This window comes from Lethenteron reissneri, chromosome 35 (assembly GCF_015708825.2).
Source record: "Lethenteron reissneri isolate LAM-NWPU_2019-01 chromosome 35, ASM1570882v1, whole genome shotgun sequence".
Classification (NCBI taxonomy): Eukaryota; Metazoa; Chordata; class Hyperoartia; order Petromyzontiformes; family Petromyzontidae; genus Lethenteron; species Lethenteron reissneri.
The window spans coordinates 24,422-47,742 of NC_083813.1; the positions used below are offsets into that span (position 1 = coordinate 24,422).

Below are 23,321 nucleotides of genomic sequence, written 5' to 3' on the forward strand. Positions count from 1 at the left end.
CTTCCCTTCTACGTGACTTTACCGAAAGAACCAAGAAGATGAATCCCTGCAGTCACGAAAGCTTTAAATCGAAATTTAATTCAAATTTTTTTTTTTTATTATATTTTCATTTTATCTATATATCTTTTTTTTAAATTAAACAATGAAAACAACTCACTTCTCCTCACAAGCACACCAGGAATCCATGAAACATGGAGGGCGGTTAAAATGTTGAGAATTCGGTCACAGAGAGGTCATAGACATCCAGATGGACAAAAGATGTATGGACTAGCCTCCCAAGACATCTGGAGATGTACAGAAAAGGTGCAGAGTAAATAACGGTTGCAACTCGCGTTTTCTTAACGTTTTCCTTACCGAAAAGTAGAAATTTAACAAAGATAATTAACCAACAAACAATAATTTTTTTATTATTAGTATATGTTTCCTACCTACACGACCTTCCTAAAAACTAAAGAGTACGCATTCCAGAAAGCTTAAGTGGAAACATAGTTACGCTTAACCTCAGGACATTAAAATATAACTCAGAATAAAACACCAATCTCTGGAGAACTAAACTTGGCGAAGCCCCAAAATAATAATGTGACGAGGATCATTACGAATATTCATTAAACATAGACGAATGATAACCCCGATACTAAGACTGAAGGAACTCATAAAATATAATTCAAGAATAAATGTAACACACAGGACCACATAAATGTATTGCAAACATCTCCTCAGCCACCTTTGTCTTCCAGCGGGGTCTGGCAAGCAAAGAGGGAGCAAAAAGGTCACAGGGGGGAATCGGTGCCTGACATTCCAAAGTTATCTGTTTTTTTTATTCTGTTTTGTTTTCTCTCGCAAGAGACGCGGAGAGGAGAGAGGGGAGTCACGTTTTGAGTTGGGCACGGGCGCACACAGCGAACAAGCAGTCTGGGTTGAGTCGTGCTCAGTCTCGCAACTCGGCGTGCGACGCGGTGTTGCGACGGGGCTCGCAAGAGAGGTGTGGCAGTCGTGCCTCGAGGAGAGATGGCACGACGAGACATCGTTAAAGTGACAGTCTGAGAGCAGTCTGTCCGAGTCGCGCTCAGTCTCGCAACTCGGCTTGCGACGCAGCGTTGCGACGGGGGCTCGCAAGAGAGCTGGGGCGGTTGTGCCTCGAGAAGTGATGGAACGAGGAGGGGTCGTTCGAGTCGCAGAAGTCTGAGTTCAACCTGGGTCGGGGCTGGGTTTCAGCCGTGCTCCGGCTGGCGGAGCGTCGTGAGGAAACGAAACACCGATACCGATAGCAGGTGTCGCTTCTCGCAGAACGAAGTTAAGTGCGAGTGAAGCTGGCAGCTGCACGAACAAGGGAAGCACGGAGCAGAGAGAGTGACGAGTGACGACAAGCAATCAACCTGTAAAAGGGCGGAGATCGCCAAGTGTCGACCAAGCGTGCAAAGCAGAGAGCGCGAAGCAGTGGAGAAAGCCTGGTCAAACGGCTGTGAGGAAGAGGACAGCACCATCGAATGCGCCGTGTGTTTGAGGGCACACCTACCAAAGACCAGTGTAAACAGACAAGACGTCACCGGGCGTCACCGAGCGTCGTGCCAACTCATCATCCAGCAGTGGAGAGAGAGAGAGCGCAAGAGCAGCACGACTGGACGTCACCGGGCGTCACCGAGCGTCGTGCCAACTCGTCATCCAGCAGTGGAGAGAGAGAGCGCAAGAGCAGCACGACTCGGACGTCACCGGGCGTCACCGAACGTCGTGCCAACTCGTCATCCAGCAGTGGAGAGAGAGAGAGAGCGCAAGAGCAGCACGACTCGGACGTCACCGGGCGTCACCGAGCGTCGTGCCAACTCGTCATCCAGCAGTGGAGAGAGAGAGAGCGCAAGAGCAGCACGACTCGGACGTCACCGGGCGTCACCGAGCGTCGTGCCAACTCGTCATCTAGCAGTAGAGAGAGAGAGCGCAAGAGCAGCACGACTCGGACGTCACCGGGCGTCACCGAGCGTCGTGACAACTCGTCATCCAGCAGTGGAGAGAGAGAGAGAGCGCAAGAGCAGCACGACTCGGACGTCACCGGGCGTCACCGAGCGCCGTGCCAACTCGTCATCCAGCAGTGGAGAGAGAGAGAGCGCAAGAGCAGCACGACTCGGACGTCACCGGGCGTCACCGAGCGTCGTGCCAACTCGTCATCTAGCAGTAGAGGGAGAGAGAGCGCAAGAGCAGCACGACTCGGACGTCACCGGGCGTCACCGAGCGTCGTGCAAACTCGTCATCCAGCAGTGGAGAGAGAGAGAGCGCAAGAGCAGCACGACTCGGACGTCACAAGCAGAGACACGCAAGAGAGGCTCGCGGCGGCCACGCCCAACCCAGAGAAAACTTCTGGCTGCTGTTTGTATCCTCCTACACCACACAAGCTAACGACACAATTAATATTACGAGGGGACAACGCACACACAGCACGCACACGAATAAGACTTTTAAAAAAAATATATCTTTGCGTTTCAAAAAGGGTTGCCATTTCGAGGTGGTGCGTTCAATATCAACTGATCGTGCAAAGCAGTTGCTGCCGTCGAGTTACATGAATAAGAAATGTTTTAGTCATTCATTTTCGTTAACTGCATAATTTCGCCAATGAATAAGTATTTTTAAATCCTTTATATTAAGTTCACTTGCTTGCTTGCTTGCGCGCTTACGACCGTGCAAATCTTTCGGTCGTTTTTTAACCCACTTCCCGTGATCCAATCGAGCTGACATTTTGCACACAGACTCGTTGTGCGTGACAATTTATTTTCGTGAACATTTTTTCCAAAATTTTCCACTTTTTAGGAAATCATATATTTTTCCTAAACACAGAAAATTATTCAAGAAAACAACAAAAATGTACAATATAAACAATCATACAAAAACTGAAAACCTTATAATCCTTATATACGACTTTCCTTATATTTAATTTAAAATACCAATGTGATAAAAATGAAACTCTTACTCAAGAAAAACAGAAATGAATAATAAAATAAAACCGATGCCACGCATATAAAGGATTTATAGTGCAAAACTTTGTTTTAACGGGTTAATTTTTTAGTCATTCATTTTCGTTAATTGCATAATCGAGTTACATGAATTTATTGACGTATACCTGCTTTCGCATAAGAGAGTGTCATGTGCTTGTTTAGAATTAAAATTGCTTAACACCAACTGTTCGAGTGCTTCTTTCCAAGTCCATGCAAAACTGTCTTATTCTTGATAACTGTATCCTGTGATGAGATCTGAACCTGGAGACCTAAAATATCATAACACACACTAGGATAATCGGTAAATAAATCTATGATAATCGTGTTATCCTGATTGATATAACTCTGGATAAACGAAGCTAAGCCTAATTATCACAACTGCACACATTAACATAATCGCAAGCATCCGCATAAATTACTACGATTATCTCCGTGATTATCATAATTTATGCATATAATTACACACATTATTATAATTTATGCATGTTAATACACACATTAACATAATTAGTGCGATTTGCGCATTTTTTGGAAAATTATTAATTTTTATTATTTTTATCAAAATTTCATAATTCCAACACATACAACAGATTTAACTACACTTATTTGGCCAATCTTATTTGACAAACAACTATTACAGGTTATTGATAGACAGCCAGGCTTGTTTTACCATGTTTAGTTGTTTTCTCCTTTTCACACTATTGTTATGTAGGCCAGGTTTAGTCACAAACCGTACCTCTCCATAACTAAGGCTCACCCTCTTAAGCCTCACCTTACCATATGAATAAAACGTGTGCCGTACTTGGCCCTTCCCCCCTCTCCAACCATTATATATACGGAGTGGTAGCTCTTGCAATCTCTCATTTACTTGATACAGCTGTCGTGGCTGTGACGGTTCCACCTGAAGACGGAAGCTTGTGTTGCCTCCGAGACGTCGTGATTTTTATTTTATTTTACTTTTAATGTTTTACCTACGTGACTTTACTGAAAAAACCTAAGAATATAGTTTTGATGTGGTTTCCTTATTCACCAAAGTTCCTGTACCTGACACCATCGCAATCATTGAAGACTTGGTTCATCAAGGACTGAATACTGGGGTTCCCCCCCCTGGTGAGACACTGCTTAACCAATACATACTTCACCTGGAATGGAACTTTCTACAAACAAACTGAGGGCACCCCAATGGGCTCCCCCTATCTCCGGTTATAGCCAACGTGTTCATCGAGAAATTTGAGACTGACGCCATCCAGACTGCCACTCTACGCCCGACCTTATGGAAGAGGTACGTAGATGACACTTTTGTCATCTGGCCACATGGCTGTCCTGCTCTAGACCAATTCCTCGACCACATCAATTCCATACACCCAGCCATCAGATTCACCATGGAAGTCAAAAAAGATGGCAAGCTACCCTTTTTTGATGTCCTAATTAAAAGGAGACCTGATGGTTCAATGAGCCATTCTGTCTACAGGAAAGCCACCCATACGGATGCTTACCTAAAACCGGATTCCCACCACCATCCATCCCAGAAGAACTCCCTCATCAAGACTCTATGCCATAGAGCCCAATGCATCTCCGACCAGGAACACATTGCCAGTGAACTCAAACACGTACGCCAAGCTCTTAAGGCAAATGGTTACTCCGACTACACAATCCGCAAAGCCATCACTCCAACCATCAAGAAGGATCCTGTTGAGGAGCCTTTCAAAACCATCACCTTACCCTACATTGCTGGGGTCACAAAAAAGATCTCCAAAATCCTGATTAAACACAAGATCCAGGTCCGATTCAACACAGTACATAAAATCCGTGATCTGGTCCCGTCTGTAAAAGATGTGGTTCCAGACATACAGTACCCTGGCGTCTACAAACTAAGTTTCCTCTGTGGTAGCAGTTACATTAGAGAAACCAAACGACATGTCTCGGACCGCATCCGTGAACATAAAGCAGACCTGAAACACGGTAGGACAAATACCTCAGCCGTGGCAGATCACTGTTACAATTCAGTGGGCTCACATGACATTGACTTCTCCAAGACAGAGGTTCTCTGCAAGCCATCTGGCTACCACGAGAGATTCGTTCATGAAGCGATCCACATATACAAACACAGAGACAATTTCAACCGAGAAGATGCATTCTGGCTCAGCAATCATTGGAAGGACGTAATAAACCATTTCGGATCTTAACTGATTGTGTTCACGTTTACGGTGACTTTCAGACCGCAGTCCACTCACTGGCATTGACTATATATCTTGTATTCTCCACAGGGAATGGATTCTTTGCTCCGCTGCAAGTCTTCTACCACCACTCTCCCATTGACATATTTCGTTGCTTCCTCTTATTATCTTTCATGCGACGGTCAATGGTATAGTGTATAGCAGATTGTATAATAATAAATAGTATAAAATTGTAATGTTTAATATAATGTATAAGGCAATATATAGTATTGTAATTGTATAGTGAATATGCAGCAGTGTGATATACAGTAGGGTGGATAGAATAATACAGTGTAATATTACAATGTATAGTCTAATTTAATGTTGGGTTTGTCTATGGCAGCATATAGTACGGGGTAGACCCGTGTGATGTAAGAGAAAAAAGTTTAGCTGGAAGCATATTATATTTTTTGCGACAAAGAATTGTAATGTATTACTTACTGTTAGTAGCTCAGCTTATTGGAGAATATATTTAGTATACTGATGATACTATGTAGTTTATACTTTATTTTTTTACGTGGTTGTTTAGTTACTGCAGCTACATACTATTAAGATTCCTTCCCTTTATTAATGCTACCCCTATCCCCTCCCTTTGATGCTGCTAATCCTGCATAATGCACGGGCATATGACTTTGAAACCCCCCGCCCACCTCCTACGCATTTCACAAGTAGTACTAATCACATACCTGCATTTCCCATAAATATGCTAAATTCCTCTTGATATGCAAATTCTTTTGTCAAGGCGCCCTTCCCCCCTTCCAACTCAGCTTAAATATACGCTCCAAGCGTGGTGGTGTTTCATTCAGACGCTGTCTCCCCGACAGACCTGGTCTTCACCTGAGGACGGCTGCTTGCGTTGTGGCTGAAACGTCGTGAGAATTATTTTATTGTTTTATTTTTATTATTTTATTACTTCCCTTCTACGTGACTTTACCGAAAGAACCAAGAAGATGAACTCGCATGGTGTTTACACAATATACAGCTGGGTAGCTCAGCAGTCGAGCGAGCGGCTCGCAATCGGAAGGTTGCAAAAGTTCAACTCCTGGTTGGGGATTGATTCGGGTTATCATCCCTGTGGTGTCGATAACATTAATTCCACTTTGTGGGGAAATAAACAGTGGTTGTCCTATGGTTAGACTTGCCCACACCAGGAGTGAGGAATTTCCACCACTGGCTCTGATGAGCACCACCCAGTGCTGATTTGAGCAGGAAATCACTCTGCCGTGAAAATGTACACAATTAACATCACGCCCAGTCAAGACTTCAATGGCTTCTCTCCACTCAGCTGTGGTCGAGACTGCATTAAGATGCAGTGAAGAAGCCAAGGGATTCCGAGTTCACTCGTTGATGCACAGTGTGTGTTGAAGCCAGGACCTGTATTTGCTCTCAAAGACACCGAACTTCAGAAGGTCGCCACAACAGAGGGCCCGCTCGCTGCCGCTAGTCAGCTTCTCCCCATTGACGAAGGTTCCATACTTGGAGCTGTCCTTGACGGAGAGTGCAGGCCTGCACGATGGGCGTGCCTGGGGAAGAGAAAGGGCGACACTTGGGATGCTGCGGCGCAGTCATCATGGGTTATATTGGGCGTCAGGGCACTGGTGCAGTGGTTGACACTCGCGCCTCACAGCAAGAAGCTCCTGGGTTCGAATACTGACTTGTACACCTTTCTGTGTAAAGTCTGTTGTATGTTCTCCCCCCGTTCTGCGTGGGTTTCCTCCTATAGCTAAAAAACTCAAACTTATTTTGCACCATACATAGCAAACCGTGCTAATCGGAGATGCGGCAATCTAATTGGTATTGGCCAAACATCCCAAAGCTGACAAATTCCTTGCACATTACTCTATTGGGATTACACACAGCAGCGGCAATATCTTCCCCCTGCTGTGAAAACTTCAAAGTACCCTCCTAAGGAAAGAGTTTTGAAGCTCGGTGAAGGCGTCCCTGGGTAGGCAAGCGTTGCTGTAATGAAGTGAAGTGAATGTGTGTTGTACCAGGCTGGGCTCGGCGTGCGAGACCGTGAGAACTGCGTGCACGCGGCTAATAGACTGGTCGTGGCCGATGAGGATGCCACAGTCCTTCCTCCCCACCACGTGGCGTTCGCCCACCAGCAGCTGGTGCTCGCTGCCTGCAGGAACACACGCAATAGCACCCCAGCGCTGCCATACGACACGAGTGAGCGCGGGATCTACGGATGAAATGCGCCTTACAAATGTAAGCTGGGAGGGCATAACTGTGGCCGAGAAGATCCGGAGCTTTGTATGAAACGAGAGGCCAGGTAGCTTCTTCCCCACATCGTTACGCAGCCACTGCACCACCGCTCTCCACACACACTACACATACACACACACACGCAGCGCGCTAACCACTGCACCACCGCTCCCTACACACACTACACATACACTGTACACACACAGGCAGTGCGCTAACCACTGCACCACCGCTCCCTACACACACTACATATACACTGTACACACACACGCAGCGCGCTAACCACTGCACCACCGCTCCCTACACACACTACACATACACTGTACACACACAGGCAGGCCGCTAACCACTGCACCACCGCTCCCTACACACACACTACATATACACTGTACACACACAGGCAGTGCGCTAACCACTGCACCACCGCTCCCTACACACACACTACATATACACTGTACACACACAGGCAGTGCGCTAACCACTGCACCACCGCTCCCTACACACACTACACATACACTGTACACACACACGCAGCGCACTAACCACTGCACCACCGCTCCCCACACACTACACATACACTGTACACACACACGCAGTGCGCTAACCACTGCACCACCGCTCCCTACACACACACTACACATACACTGTACACACACACACAGCGCGCTAACCACTGCACCACCGCTCCCTACACACACACTACAAACAGAAGAGGCTCCCGCACACTGGAGCCGCGGACACAGACAAGAGACACACAGACAGGAGACACAGAGACAGACACACAGACAAGAGACACGGAGACACGGAGACACGGACCTTGCGCAGTCTCCGCGGGCTCGAGTCTCCACATCTCCGCGCGCTGTCCCGGTGTGACCTCACCGCGGCGCAATAGAAATGGCGCGAGTGACTAATGACGCCATTTCACGATGGAGCGCGATCGAGAGTGACGTCATTTGGAGATGAGGCATGACGTCATTCCGAGATGGGGCATGATGTTATCAGAGATGGAGCATGACGTCAATCCGAGATGGATCATGACGTCATCCGAGATGGAGCATGACGTCATCCGAAATGGCGCATGACGTCATCTTAGATGGAGAATGACGTCATCCGAGATGGAGCATGACGTTTTTGCTGACTTCCTCGTTGCGCGATCACGTGCTTTGCTCAGACCGCGGGAAACGCGAGGAGCGGAACAGGTGAGAGACGTGGGTACTGAGACACCGAGCCAGAGAACACTTAGACACCGAGGCAGGAGCACACTTAGACACTGAGACACCGAGACATAGAACACTTAGACACCGAGGCAGGAGCACACTTAGACACTGAGACACCGAGACAGAGAACACTTAGACACTGAGATACCGAGACAGAGAACACTTAGACACCGAGGCAGGAGCACACTTAGACACTGAGACACCGAGACATAGAACACTTAGACACCGAGGCAGGAGCACACTTAGACACTGAGACACCGAGACAGAGAACACTTAGACACTGAGACACCGAGCCAGAGAACACTTAGACACCGAGGCAGGAGCACACTTAGACACTGAGACACCGAGACATAGAACACTTAGACACCGAGGCAGGAGCACACTTAGACACTGAGACACCGAGACAGAGAACACTTAGACACTGAGATACCGAGACAGAGAACACTTAGACACCGAGGCAGGAGCACACTTAGACACTGAGACACCGAGACATAGAACACTTAGACACCGAGGCAGGAGCACACTTAGACACTGAGACACCGAGACAGAGAACACTTAGACACTGAGATACCGAGACAGAGAACACTTAGACACCGAGGCAGGAGCACACTTAGACACTGAGACACCGAGACAGAGAACACTTAGACACTGAGACACCGAGACATAGAACACTTAGACACCGAGGCAGGAGCACACTTAGACACTGAGACACCGAGACAGAGAACACTTAGACACTGAGACACCGAGACATAGAACACTTAGACACCGAGGCAGGAGCACACTTAGACACTGAGACACCGAGACAGAGAACACTTAGACACTGAGATACCGAGACAGAGAACACTTAGACACCGAGGCAGGAGGACACTTAGACACTGAGACACCGAGACAGAGAACACTTAGACACCGAGGCAGGAGCACACTTAGACACTGAGACACCGAGACAGAGAACACTTAGACACCGAGGCAGGAGCACACTTAGACACTAAGGCAGTAGGACACTTGAGTCAGTAGGACACTTGAGACAGTAAGACACTGGGACACTTGAGACACTGTGACATTAGGAAACTGTGACAGAAGTACACTGGGTCACTCAGACAGTGGGACACTGAGAAACTGGGACACTAAAGACTGACTGGGATACTCGGACACGGAGACACTGGGACACGGAGACACTGGGACACGGAGACAATGGGACACGGAGACACTGGGAGACGGCTACACCGTTCTACTGGGACACTGAGAGACTGAGACACTGCGACACGGGGAAACGGATACAAGTCCCAACCCCCCTCGTGATGCTGTGAGCGCTGCTGCTCCCCGTCTCCTCCCCTCCTTCCTCTCTCCCTTCCTCCCTGTGAGGCATCACTCGAGGCTGGCTCTCGGCCACCTGGGGTTAGCCACGCACACTCCCCGCGTACACTCCCCGCGTACACTCCCACAAATATTCGGAGAAGACTCCTTGCCCGTGCGGACCCATCCATGCACGCCGCCGCCCCCACTCGGGCGCGCCGCCACCGGCACCACAACAACCACCACAACCACAATAACAACCACCACCACAATAACCACCACCATCACAATAACCACCACAATAACCACCACCACAACAACCACCACAACCACCACTACACGTACCCACACCACGTCCACACACCACGTACCCCACGCCACGTCCACACACCACGCACCCAAACCACGTACCCACACACCACGTCCACACACACCACGTCCACACACCACGTCCACACACCACGTACCCACACCACGCCCACACACCACGTACCCATGCCATGTCCACACACCACGTACCCCACACCACGTACCCCACACCACGCATCCACACCACGCACCCACACCACGCACCCACACCACGCACCCACACACCACGTCCACACACCACGTACCCACACACCACGTACCCACACACCACGTACCCACACACCACGTACCCACACACCACGTACTCACACACCACGTACCCACACCACGTCCACACACCACGTACCCCACGCCACGTCCACACACGACGCACCCACACACCACGTCCACACACCACGCACCCAAACCACGTACCCACACACCACGTACCCACACCACGCCCACACACCACGTACCCACACCACGCCCACACACCACGTACCCCACACCACGTACCCCACACCACGCATCCACACCACGCACCCACACCACGCACCCGCACCACGTACCCACACACCACGTACCCACACACCACGTACCCACACACCACGTACCCACACCACGCCCACACACCACGTACCCACACCACGTCCACACACCACGTACCCCACACCACGTACCCCACACCACGCACCCCACACCACGCATCCACACCACGCACCCACACCACGCACCCACACCACGCCCACACACCACGCACCCACACCACGTCCACACACCACGTACCCACACACCACGTACCCACACACCACGTACCCACACACCACGTACCCACACACCACGTACCCACACACCACGTACCCACACACCACGTACTCACACACCACGTACCCACACACCACGTACTCACACACCACGTACCCACACACCACGTACCCACACACCACGTACTCACACACCACGTACCCACACACCACGTCCACACACCACGTACCCCACGCCACGTCCACGCACGACGCACCCACACACCACGTCCCCACACCACGTCCACACACCATGTCCACACACCACGTACCCCACGCCACATCCACACACCACGCACCCACACACCACGCACCCACACACCACGCACCCACACACCACGTCCACACACCACGTCCACACACCACGTACCCACACACCACGTACCCACACACCACGTACTCACACACCACGCATCCACACCACGTACCCACACCACGCACCCACACCACGCACCCACACACCACGTCCACACACCACGTACCCCACACCACGCATTCACACCACGCACCCACACCACACACCCACACACCACGTCCACACACCACGTACCCATACACCACGTACTCACACACCACGTACCCACACCATGTCCACACACCACGTACCCCACGCCACGTCCACACACGACGCACCCACACACCACGTCCCCACACCACGTCCACACACCACGTCCACACACCACGCACCCCACGCCACGTCCACACACCACGTACCCACACACCACGTCCACACGCCACGTACCCCACGCCACGTCCACACACCACGTCCCCCACTCCACGCACCCACACCACGTACCCACACACCACGTCCACACACCACGTACCCACACACCACGTACCCACACACTACGTACCCACACCACGTCCACACACCACGTACCCCACGCCACGTCCACACCCGACGCACCCACACACCACGTCCCCACACCACGTCCACACACCACGTCCACACACCACGTACCCCACGCCACGTCCACACACCACGCACCCACACACCACGTCCACACACCACGTCCACACACCACGTCCACACACCACGCACCCAAACCACGCACCCAAACCACGTACCCACACACCACGTCCACACACCACGTACCCACACACCACGTACCCACACACCACGTCCACACACCACGTCCACACACCACGCACCCAAACCACGCACCCAAACCACGTACCCACACACCACGTCCACACACCACGTACTCACACACGACGCACCCACACACCACGTCCACACACCACGTCCACACACCACGCACCCAAACCACGCACCCAAACCACGTACCCACACACCACGTCCACACACCACGTACCCACACACCACGTACCCACACACCACGTACCCACACCACGTCCACACACCACGTACCCCACGCCACGTCCACACACGACGCACCCACACACCACGTCCCCACACCACGTCCACACACCACGTCTACACACCACGCACCCCACGCCACGTCCACACACCACGTACCCACACACCACGTCCACACGCCACGTACCCCACGCCACGTCCACACACCACGTCCCCCACACCACGCACCCACACCACGTACCCACACACCACGTCCACACACCACGTCCACACACCACGTACCCCACGCCACGTCCACACCCGACACACCCACACACCACGTCCCCACACCACGTCCACACACCACGTCCACACACCACGTACCCCACGCCACGTCCACACACCACACACCCACACACCACGTCCACACACCACGTCCACACACCACGCACCCAAACCACGTACCCACACCACACACCCACACACCACGTCCACACACCACGTACCCATACACCACGTACTCACACACCACGTACCCACACCATGTCCACACACCACGTACCCCACGCCACGTCCACACACGACGCACCCACACACCACGTCCCCACACCACGTCCACACACCACGTCCACACCACGCACCCCACGCCACGTCCACACACCACGTACCCACACACCACGTCCACACGCCACGTACCCCACGCCACGTCCACACACCACGTCCCCCACTCCACGCACCCACACCACGTACCCACACACCACGTCCACACACCACGTACCCACACACCACGTACCCACACACCACGTACCCACACCACGTCCACACACCACGTACCCCACGCCACGTCCACACCCGACGCACCCACACACCACGTCCCCACACCACGTCCACACACCACGTCCACACACCACGTACCCCACGCCACGTCCACACACCACGCACCCACACACCACGTCCACACACCACGTCCACACACCACGTACCCAAACCACGCACCCAAACCACGTACCCACACACCACGTACCCACACACCACGTACCCACACACCACGTACCCACACACCACGTACCCACACACCACGTCCACACACCACGTCCACACACCACGCACCCAAACCACGCACCCAAACCACGTACCCACACACCACGTCCACACACCACGTACCCACACACCACGCACCCACACACCACGTCCACACACCACGTCCACACACCACGTCCACACACCACGCACCCAAACCACGCACCCAAACCATGTACCCACACACCACGTCCACACACCACGTACCCACACACCACGTACCCACACACCACGTACCCACACCACGTCCACACACCACGTACCCCACGCCACGTCCACACACGACGCACCCACACACCACGTCCCCACACCACGTCCACACACCACGTCTACACACCACGCACCCCACGCCACGTCCACACACCACGTACCCACACACCACGTCCACACGCCACGTACCCCACGCCACGTCCACACACCACGTCCCCCACACCACGCACCCACACCACGTACCCACACACCACGTCCACACACCACGTCCACACACCACGTACCCCACGCCACGTCCACACCCGACACACCCACACACCACGTCCCCACACCACGTCCACACACCACGTCCACACACCACGTACCCCACGCCACGTCCACACACCACACACCCACACACCACGTCCACACACCACGTCCACACACCACGCACCCAAACCACGTACCCACACACCACGTCCACACACCACGTACCCACACACCACGTACCCACACACCACGTACCCACACCACGCCCACACACCACGTACCCACACCACGTCCACACACCACGTACCCCACACCACGTACCCCACATCACGCATCCACACCACGCACCCACACCACGCACCCACACACCATGTCCACACACCACGTACCCACACACCACGTACTCACACACCACGTACCCACACCACGTCCACACACCACGTACCCCACGCCACGTCCACACACGACGCACCCACACACCACGTCCCCACACCACGTCCACACACCACGTCCCCACACCACGTCCACACACCACGTCCACACACCACGTCCACACACCACGTACCCACACCACGTCCACACACCACGTACCCACACCACGTCCCCACACACCACGTCCCCACCCCACGTCCCCACACACCACGTCTACACACCACGTCCACACACCACGTACCCACACCACGTCCCCACACACCACGTCCCCACCCCACGTCCCCACACACCACGTCTACACACCACGTCCACACACCACGTCCACACACCACGTCCACACACCACGTACCCACACACCACGTCCCCACACACCACGTCCCCACCCCACGTCCCCACACCACGTCCACACACCACACATCCCACACCACGTCCACACACCACGTCCACACACCACGTCCACCCTCACAGAAATCACACGGCGCTGTTATTGTTCACTCGAGGTTTATTCCCGGCGCGACTGTAAGTAAATATTACGTGACCCAGAGCCGACATCCGTAGGGTAAAACTAACCTGCCCCACGACGGTCTGGACCCAACCCACCTCGCCTATGTAGAATGAATCTCCCGAGGAGTCCTCACGCTATTCTCCACTAAGCCCTCCGTACGTACCCACGATTGTTCGTGTTGAGAGTTGGGGAGACGAGGGTGTTGTAGGTCCCTCCCTGCTTGTGGTCCCAGCTTCGCTCGGAGCGTCACTCGGAGTATCATGAAGGCGGAACGCGTGGCTCGTTGACTTGAGAAGAACACGAACTCGAGGATGACGGAGAGGAGGAGGTTGTTTGAAGTCTTCCAGACAAGCCTCCCTCAAGGTGAGTGGTGCATTCATTGTTGAAATATCTGCAGGCAAGTTTCATACTTTTGTACTCATATACTTAAGCTATTTAACTTATTTATTTCGCCGATATGCTTAGCTTTCCTATATACTGTACTTTCATAATACAGGTGTTTTTTTGGGTTAGATCGCGTAAATATGAACGTGTCGTTAAACCCGCCAATACCCGACAGCCAATTAGTAAGGTTTGTCACGTAAACAGAACATGCCAATTCATTACTAGTACAGCACTTTTGTACTCATATACTTGTGTGTTGGAGAGCACATCGACAACATTTACACTCTTGAGTACGACGTTTCGCCAGTAATTACAACCGGCATCATCAGGCGGCAGCCAGATTTGTGGAGAAATCCTCCTGTTTTGTTCCTTAAATAGAGGGATAGATGTGGTGACGTGAATTGTGAGTCCTTGTGTGAAATGGGTGGGGATTAATGAATGTATAAAAATTACAATGGGTACACAGCACGAGACTAAAAGAACACCAAAGGAATATGAAAAACGACATTTATATTTACGCGAAGTAACCCAACAAACCTGTTATGGATGATATTGATTGCCAAAACCTACGTGTTAAACACATTGCACTTCGATTGTTTTTTGTATTGTTTGTTGTAACTTTCTGACTCGCCCACAATTGGACGTCTGTGAAAAAAAAAGCTTCATAGCTCATCGGATAATTATAGATTCTGATTCTGAACTCGCCCTGCCTGTGAGGCTGGTGGTGAGGTAGTCTTGACGATATAGTAATGTCACGGACAGAGCCAGGGCTGCATTATCCAAAAGGCCACATTCGGCACTGGGCCTATGGCCTACGAAAACTAGAAGGGCCTTTGATAAAAAATATGACCATGGTTTTTGCTTGTATGATGAATAAAAATGGAACCAAGATATTTTCTTGAATAAATGTATTTATATAGCAAGGATAGGCATAGTGTTTATACAAAGAGGCAGAGTCATTTTGGTCGGTTTTTTTCATAAGGTGAGATAAATCAACACTGAAAATGAACTTTTCGAGATTTTTTCATTGCCCAATAAGCAAATGGTGTTTTGTGCACAATCGCATTTTTAATAGAGAGTCGTGCAAGGGAAGACAGGGCGGCATTATTGTTGTCCTATTGTTGATTGGAGACAGTTTTTTTGATATCAGCTTTAGCTTCGAAAAAAACGCCCCCTTTCACAATTTGTTCCCAAGGTGGCAAGATGCATCTATTAGAGCAATGCAAACATTCGGAAAGCTGCTGATCAGCTTGTCAGATATTTGGGATTGGAACATATCTGCCACTGTTTTCTGCTCTGCATACAAATGCAGGAACAACAGGAATTCATCGGTGAATGATTTTTCAAGATCTGCTGGATAAGCTTAAACGAAATTAAAGCAACGTGGCTGTTGTCCTGTCAGAACATTGAGAGTTTGTTATCGATGACAGTGAACGGTATCCTTTTAAATTTGCATCATCCGATATGATAATCTGGGTCAAAAATTGTTGAAGACATTTTCGCTGATTAGGCTTACCTTGTTTTTTTGCTTAATTTTTTTTATTTAATCTGCTTATCTCCGGCATATGGCGCGCTCCCATCGAATTAGGGCACAGACTAAATTATTAACGTATGAGCAATAACGATGTCTGTCCAGTGGCTGGACGCAGTACCGCGTAAAACAAGCAGAGTGACAGCAGCGGTGGTAGTGACATGGGCAGCAGCACCAACTGTAGGAAGTTATCACTGAAGGCCTATGAAACAGAAGTGCCTAGGGCCTGCAAGAACCTTCATCCAGCCCTGGACAGAACGATTGTGTGTTTGTGCTCTTCTCACTTGCAGACCTGGGGCCCCGAAGTGTGAGCTGGTTCCATGAGCTGAGCGCGGCTTCCACGGTGCAAGGGGAGGAGGAGGAAGAGCAGGAGCAGAGCTCGCTTGGTGAGGATGCAGCCGGCTGCACGCCTCCACCACAGGGACATGCACAGCAATGTTAGCAGCATCAATCAACGATCACCTTTACCATTGACATGACAGGCTGGCACTCGTGCATCACAGGAAGGAGTGCCCTGGGTTTGATTCCCCAACTTGGGGCGCTTTTCTGCATTCAGTTTGTATGTTCTCTCTCTCCTGGTTTTTCCCGGGTTTCTCCGATATCATCCCATAGCTAAAAAAAACCCTCCAATGTAACCACTATTGACCAGAAATCCCAATACTAAATAAGTTAATAAAAATCTGCTACTTACTCATTTGGGATAACACACAACAGCAACATCGCCGCCGACTGTGAGAACTGGGCAAGACCCTCCTGAAAAAGAGTCCTGAGACTCCGTGAAGCTTTCCTGGGTAAACAAACAGAATAATACAAATGGTAATACAATTCATGGTGATAGCAGTGGTGACTTACAATGTTGTCTTCGTTACTAAAACATTATAGGCCGTATGGTTATATAAGCTGCAGTAATTAACGTGTGGCATTACTTGCCATATGAAATAGACCTTCTGGCAGAATAAGGAGTTCTACTTGGCAGTTTTCCCCTTGTACTCGGGCAATGGGACAGGCTGAAAACTAAATGCCTCTAGCATATTAATATTTCGGTTTCCCCATGTAACCCGATGGGCATTCATTTCTAAATGTCCACCTATGGACATTCCGTTTTTCAGTGTTAGCCAATAGGCATTCTGTTTTCCCCATGTCACCCTCTTGGCATTTATTTCTGAATATTAACATGAACAATCATCCGGAAAATTGCCCCCCTTGACGTTTCCTTCTGTGGAAGCCCAATGCACTATGACCCCACTCCCAAGATACAGTGAGGGAAAAAAGTATTTGATCCCCTGCTGATATTGTACGTTTGCCCACTGAGTCGGCAGCAAGGTACATCGTTGATATCTTGGTTGATGGTTAGTTTGTCATTGGCGAGAAAAAAATATAAACTCCCTTGCAGTGTCTGTGTGGATATTTGGTGGCAGAATATTCACCAGAACAGAGAGCCAGAGGATTGGTGTCAGTTTCAGTGTTCCAGTTATGATGCGCATTGCATCATTTAATTGTGTATCTGGCAGTTTTTTGTTGGATCTCCCGGACCAGGCTGGGCCACTGTGACTCTGCCACTGAGTTGATCAGTGAGAGGGCGGCGGTTCGCAGCGCATCAGCTGAGGTGCCCCAGGTTGTTCCTCAACATTGTTGTAGCAGGACGATTCTTAATTTGGTCTTTTCAGAGATGTTTTATGTGGGGCTTGAGGTCAGGCTTCTATCTATGATAGCCCTGAGATAAGTGAGGGAAAAAATATTTGATCCCCTGCTGATTTTGTACGTTTGCCCACTGACTAAGAAATGATGAGTCTATAATTTTAATGGTAGGTTTATTTGAACAGTGAGAGACAGAATAACAACAACAAAATCCAGAAAAACGCATGTCAAAAATGTTATAAATTGATTTGCGTTTTAATGAGGGAAATAAGTATTTGACCCCCTCTCAATCAGAAAGATTTCTGGCTCCCAGGTGTCTTTTATACAGGTAACGAGCTGAGATTAGGAGCACACTCTTAAAGGGAGTGCTCCTAATCTCAGCTTGTTACCTGTATAAAAGACACCTGTTCACAGAAGCAATCAATCAATAAGATTCCAAACTCTCCACCATGGCCAAGACCAAAGAGCTCTCCAAGGATGTCAGGGACAAGATTATAGACCTACACAAGGCTGGAATGGGCTACAAGACCATCGCCAAGCAGCTTGGTGAGAAGGTGACAACAGTTGGTGCGATTATTCGCAAATCGAAGAAACACAAAATAACTGTCAATCTCCCTCGGCCTGGGGCTCCATGCAAGATCTCACCTCGTGGAGTTGCAATGATCATGACAACGGTGAAAAATCAGCCCAGAACTACACAGGAGGATCTTGTCAATGATTTCAAGGCAGCTGGGACCATAGTCACCAAGAAAACAGTTGGTAACACACTACACCGTGAAGGACTGAAATACTGCAGCGCCCGCAAGGTCCCCCTGCTCAAGAAAGCACATATACATGCCCGTCTGAAGTTTGCCAATGAACATCTGAATGATTCAGAGGACAACTAGATGAAAGTGTTGTGGTCAGATGAGACCAAAATGGAGCTCTTTGTTATCAACTCAACTTGCCGTGTTTGGAGGAGGAGGAATGCTGCCTATGACCCCAAGAACACCATCCCCACCGTCAAACATGGAGGTGGAAACATTATGCTTTGGGGGTGTTTTTCTGCTAAGGGGACAGGGCAACTTCACCGCATCAAAGGGACGATGGACAGGGCCATGTACCGTCAAATCTTGGGTGAGAACCTCCTTCCCTCAGCCAGGGCATTGAAAATGGGTCGTGGATGGGTATTCCAGCATGACAATGACCCAAAACACACGGCCAAGGCAACAAAGGAGTGGCTCAAGAAGAAGCACATTAAGGTCCTGGAGTGGCCTAGCCAGTCTCCAGACCTTAATCCCATAGAAAATATGTGGAGGGAGCTGAAGGTTCGAGTTGCCACACGTCAGCCTCGAAACCTTAATGACTTGGAGAAGATCTGCAAAGAGGAGTGGGACAAAATCCCTCCTGAGATGTGTGCAAACCTGGTGGCCAACTACAAGAAACGTCTGACCTCTGATTGCCAACAAGGGTTTTGCCACCAAGTACTAAGTCATGTTTTGCAGAGGGGTCAAATACTTATTTCCCTCATTAAAATGCAAATCAATTTATAACGTTTTTGACATGCATTTTTCTGGATTTTGTTGTTGTTATTCTGTCTCTCACTGTTCAAATAAACCTACCATTAAAATTATAGACTCATCATTTCTTTGTCAGTGGGCAAACGTACAAAATCAGCAGGGGATCAAATACTTTTTTCCCTCAGTGTATCTCAGGGCTATCATAGATAGAAGCCTGACCTCAAGCCCCACGTAAAACATCTCGGAGAAGACCAAATTAAGAATCGTCCTGCTACAACAATGTTGAGGAACAACCTGGGGCACCTCAGCTGATGCGCTGCGAACCACCGCCCTCTCACTGATCAACTCAGTGGCAGAGTCACAGTGGCCCAGCCTGGTCTGGGAGATTCAACAAAAAACTGCCAGATGCACAATTAAATGATGCAATGTGCATCATAACTGGAACACTGAAACTGACACCAATCCTCTGGCTCTCTGTTCTGGTGAATATTCTGCCACCAAATATCCACACAGACACTGCAAGGGAGTTTATATTTTTTTCTCGCCAATGACAAACTAACCATCAACCAAGATATCAACGATGTACCTTGCTGCCGACTCAAATCCCGATCCCCCTTTCTGGGCCCGCGCCGTGACCATCTTAGAATCTCATCCAGATCCAGAAGAATGCTGGCGAACAGAGTGGAACAACATGGACACCCAGAATAAACACCTTAATTGAGACCCAGGCATCACACCTTCAGGGTTTGACATTCCTCAAAGACACTGGTGGAACATCATTTGCATCAGTACATCAACAGGCCAATGCACACAGCTCCTTCATGAAAGGAAAATTAAAGACACGTCTCAGTAGCACGATCGTAGCCAAACTATGCACCATACACCAAACCACTGGAGTCTGCACTTTTTCAATGGAGTAGCAAAACTACTGGAACATTCCCCTAAAGCGCGGTCGTGGCTAGCAGACGTCGACATTAGCATTTAGCTCTTGAACATAATGCCATCATATGCAAGAATAAAATAGAAACCTGTAGGCTTTGTGTTTTCCACATTTTAGTATATGGGCATCCTTTTCTCTGTCAATCAATTGCGTCTACCACTGGTAATTGCATATATTAGGGCGAGTAGTGCCCAGATAATTTATCTCACTTGTTTAGCTTTGTGCGTGAGATCAAAGTTGGGTTTCCCTTTCCTCCCTCCGCTAGAGCAAATGTACTTTTCGATTTAAAGCTTTCGTGACTGCAGGGATTCATCTTCTTGGTTCTTTCGGTAAAGTCACGTAGAAGGGAAGTAATAAAATAATAAAAATAAAACATAATAAAATAAAATAATTCTCACGACGTTTCGGCTACAACACAAGCAGCCGTCTTCAGGTGAAGAATGAGACACTACCAAGCTAGGAGCTTATATATAAGCTGGGTTGGAGGTGGAAGAGCGCCTTAACAAAAAGAATGTGCATATGAAGAGGGATTTAGCATATTCATGGGAAATGCGTAGGAGGTGGGCAGGGGGGTTTCAAAGTCATATTATGCCCATGCATTATGCAGGATCAGCAGCACCAAGGGGGGGTGCAGGGAGTAGCATTAACAAAGGAAAGGAATGTTAATGATATGTAGCTGCAGTTACTAAACAACCACGTAGAAAACTAAAGTATAAACTACATAAAAAACTAAAGTATAAACTGCATAGCACCATCAGTATACTTACTATACTCTACAATAAGCTGAGTTACTAACAGCAAGTAATACATTACAATTCTACGTCGTAAAAATTATATAATATGCTTCCATCTAAACTTTATTCTCTTACATCACACAAGCATATACCGTACTATATACTGCCATAGATAAACCCAACATTAAATTATATACTGTATTTCTATAAACCACCCTATACCTTATACATTTTAATATAACACTATGTATTATTCTACCCACCCTAATGTGTATCGAAATGGTTTATTACGTCCTTCCAATGATTGCTAAGCCAGAATCCATCTTCTCGGTTAAAATTGTCTCTGTGTTTGTATATGTGGATCGCCTCATGAACGAATCTCTCATGATAGCCAGATGGCTTGCAGAGAACCTCTGTCTTGGAGAAGTCAATGTCATGTGAGCCCACTGAGTTGTAGCAGTGATCTGCCACGGCTGAGGTGTTTGTCCTACCGTGTTTCAGGTCAGCTTTATGTTCACGGATGCGGTCCGAGACATGTCGTTTGGTTTCCCCAATGTAACTGCTACCACAGAGGCAACTTAGTTTGTAGACGCCAGGGTACTGTATGTCTGGAACCACATCTTTTACAGACGGTACCAGATCACGGATTTTATGTACTGTGTTGAATCGGACCTGGATCTTGTGTTTAATCAGGATTTTGGAGATCTTTTTTGTGACCCCAGCAATGTAGGGTAAGGTGATGGTCTTGAAAGGCTCCTCAACAGGATCCTTCTTGATGGTTGGAGTGATGGCTTTGCGGATTGTGTAGTCGGAGTAACCATTAGCCTTAAGAGCTTGGCGTACGTGTTTGAGTTCACTGGAAATGTGTTCATGGTCGGAGATGCATTGGGCTCTATGATATAGAGTCTTGATGAGGGAATTCTTCTGGGATGGATGGTGGTGGGAATCCGGTTTTAGGTAAGCATCCGTATGGGTGGCTTTCCTGTAGACAGAGTGGCACATTGAACCATCAGGTCTCCTTTTGATTAGGACATCCAAAAAGGGTAGCTTGCCATCTTTTTCGACTTCCATGGTGAATCTGATGGCTGGGTGTATGGAATTGATGTGGTCGAGAAATTGGTCTAGAGCAGGCCGGCCATGTGGCCAGATGACAAAAGTGTCGTCTACGTACCTCTTCCATAAGGTCGGGCGTAGAGTGGCAGTCTGGATGGCGTCCGTCTCAGATTTCTCCATGAAGATGTTGGCTACAACCGGAGATAGGGGGGAGCCCATTGGGGTGCCCTCAGTTTGCTTGTATAAAGTTTCATTCCAGGTGAAGTATGTATTGGTTAAGCAGTGTCTCACCAGGGGGGGTACCCCAGCATTCAGTCCTTGATGAACCAAGTCTTCAATGATTGCGATGGTGTCAGGTACAGGAACCTTGATGAATAAGGAAACCATATCAAAACTGACAAGCAGGTCGTCTGGGGACAGGGCAATCCCCTTGATTGTCGATACCAGGTCAGTAGAGTTTAGTACCGCAGAGGTGGTTTTTCCAGTGAAAGGCCGTAGGATTTCAGACAAAAAACGAGCCAATTTATAGATGGGGGAGTTGATAGTAGAGACAATGGGACGGAGAGGTGTATCTTCTTTATGTATCTTTGGCAAGCCGTATAATCTTGGTGGCCTGGCTGCAGAAGGTTTCAACGAGAACTGTTTGGTCTGATCAAATAATGCGGTTGAATCAGAAATGATTTTGTTGGTTTTAGTGACG

General features: G+C 49.4%; 2 protein-coding genes across 5 annotated transcripts in view; one reads left to right on the top strand and one right to left on the bottom strand.

The window, feature by feature from the left end:
- Nucleotides 1-8,348, bottom strand: part of LOC133350913 (nibrin-like) — a gene marked incomplete at its 3' end in the record, with an annotated part of 31,780 nt that extends 23,432 nt beyond the window's left edge. Inside the window, exons 1-3 of the mRNA XM_061565753.1 lie at nucleotides 8,222-8,348; nucleotides 7,189-7,322; nucleotides 6,572-6,720 (exon numbers count right to left, since the gene is read on the bottom strand). Coding sequence (XP_061421737.1) covers nucleotides 6,572-6,720; nucleotides 7,189-7,322; nucleotides 8,222-8,255 — 317 coding nt within the window. The remainder of the gene's footprint in view (nucleotides 1-6,571; nucleotides 6,721-7,188; nucleotides 7,323-8,221) is intronic.
- Nucleotides 8,349-8,554: 206 nt separating this feature from the next.
- Nucleotides 8,555-23,321, top strand: part of BRCA2 (BRCA2 DNA repair associated) — a 58,530-nt gene continuing 43,763 nt past the window's right edge. For all 4 annotated transcript variants that reach the window (XM_061565497.1, XM_061565499.1, XM_061565498.1 and 1 more), the window contains exons 1-3: nucleotides 8,555-8,604; nucleotides 15,075-15,205; nucleotides 17,048-17,143. The gene's annotated coding sequence lies outside the window, so the exon portion shown is untranslated. The remainder of the gene's footprint in view (nucleotides 8,605-15,074; nucleotides 15,206-17,047; nucleotides 17,144-23,321) is intronic.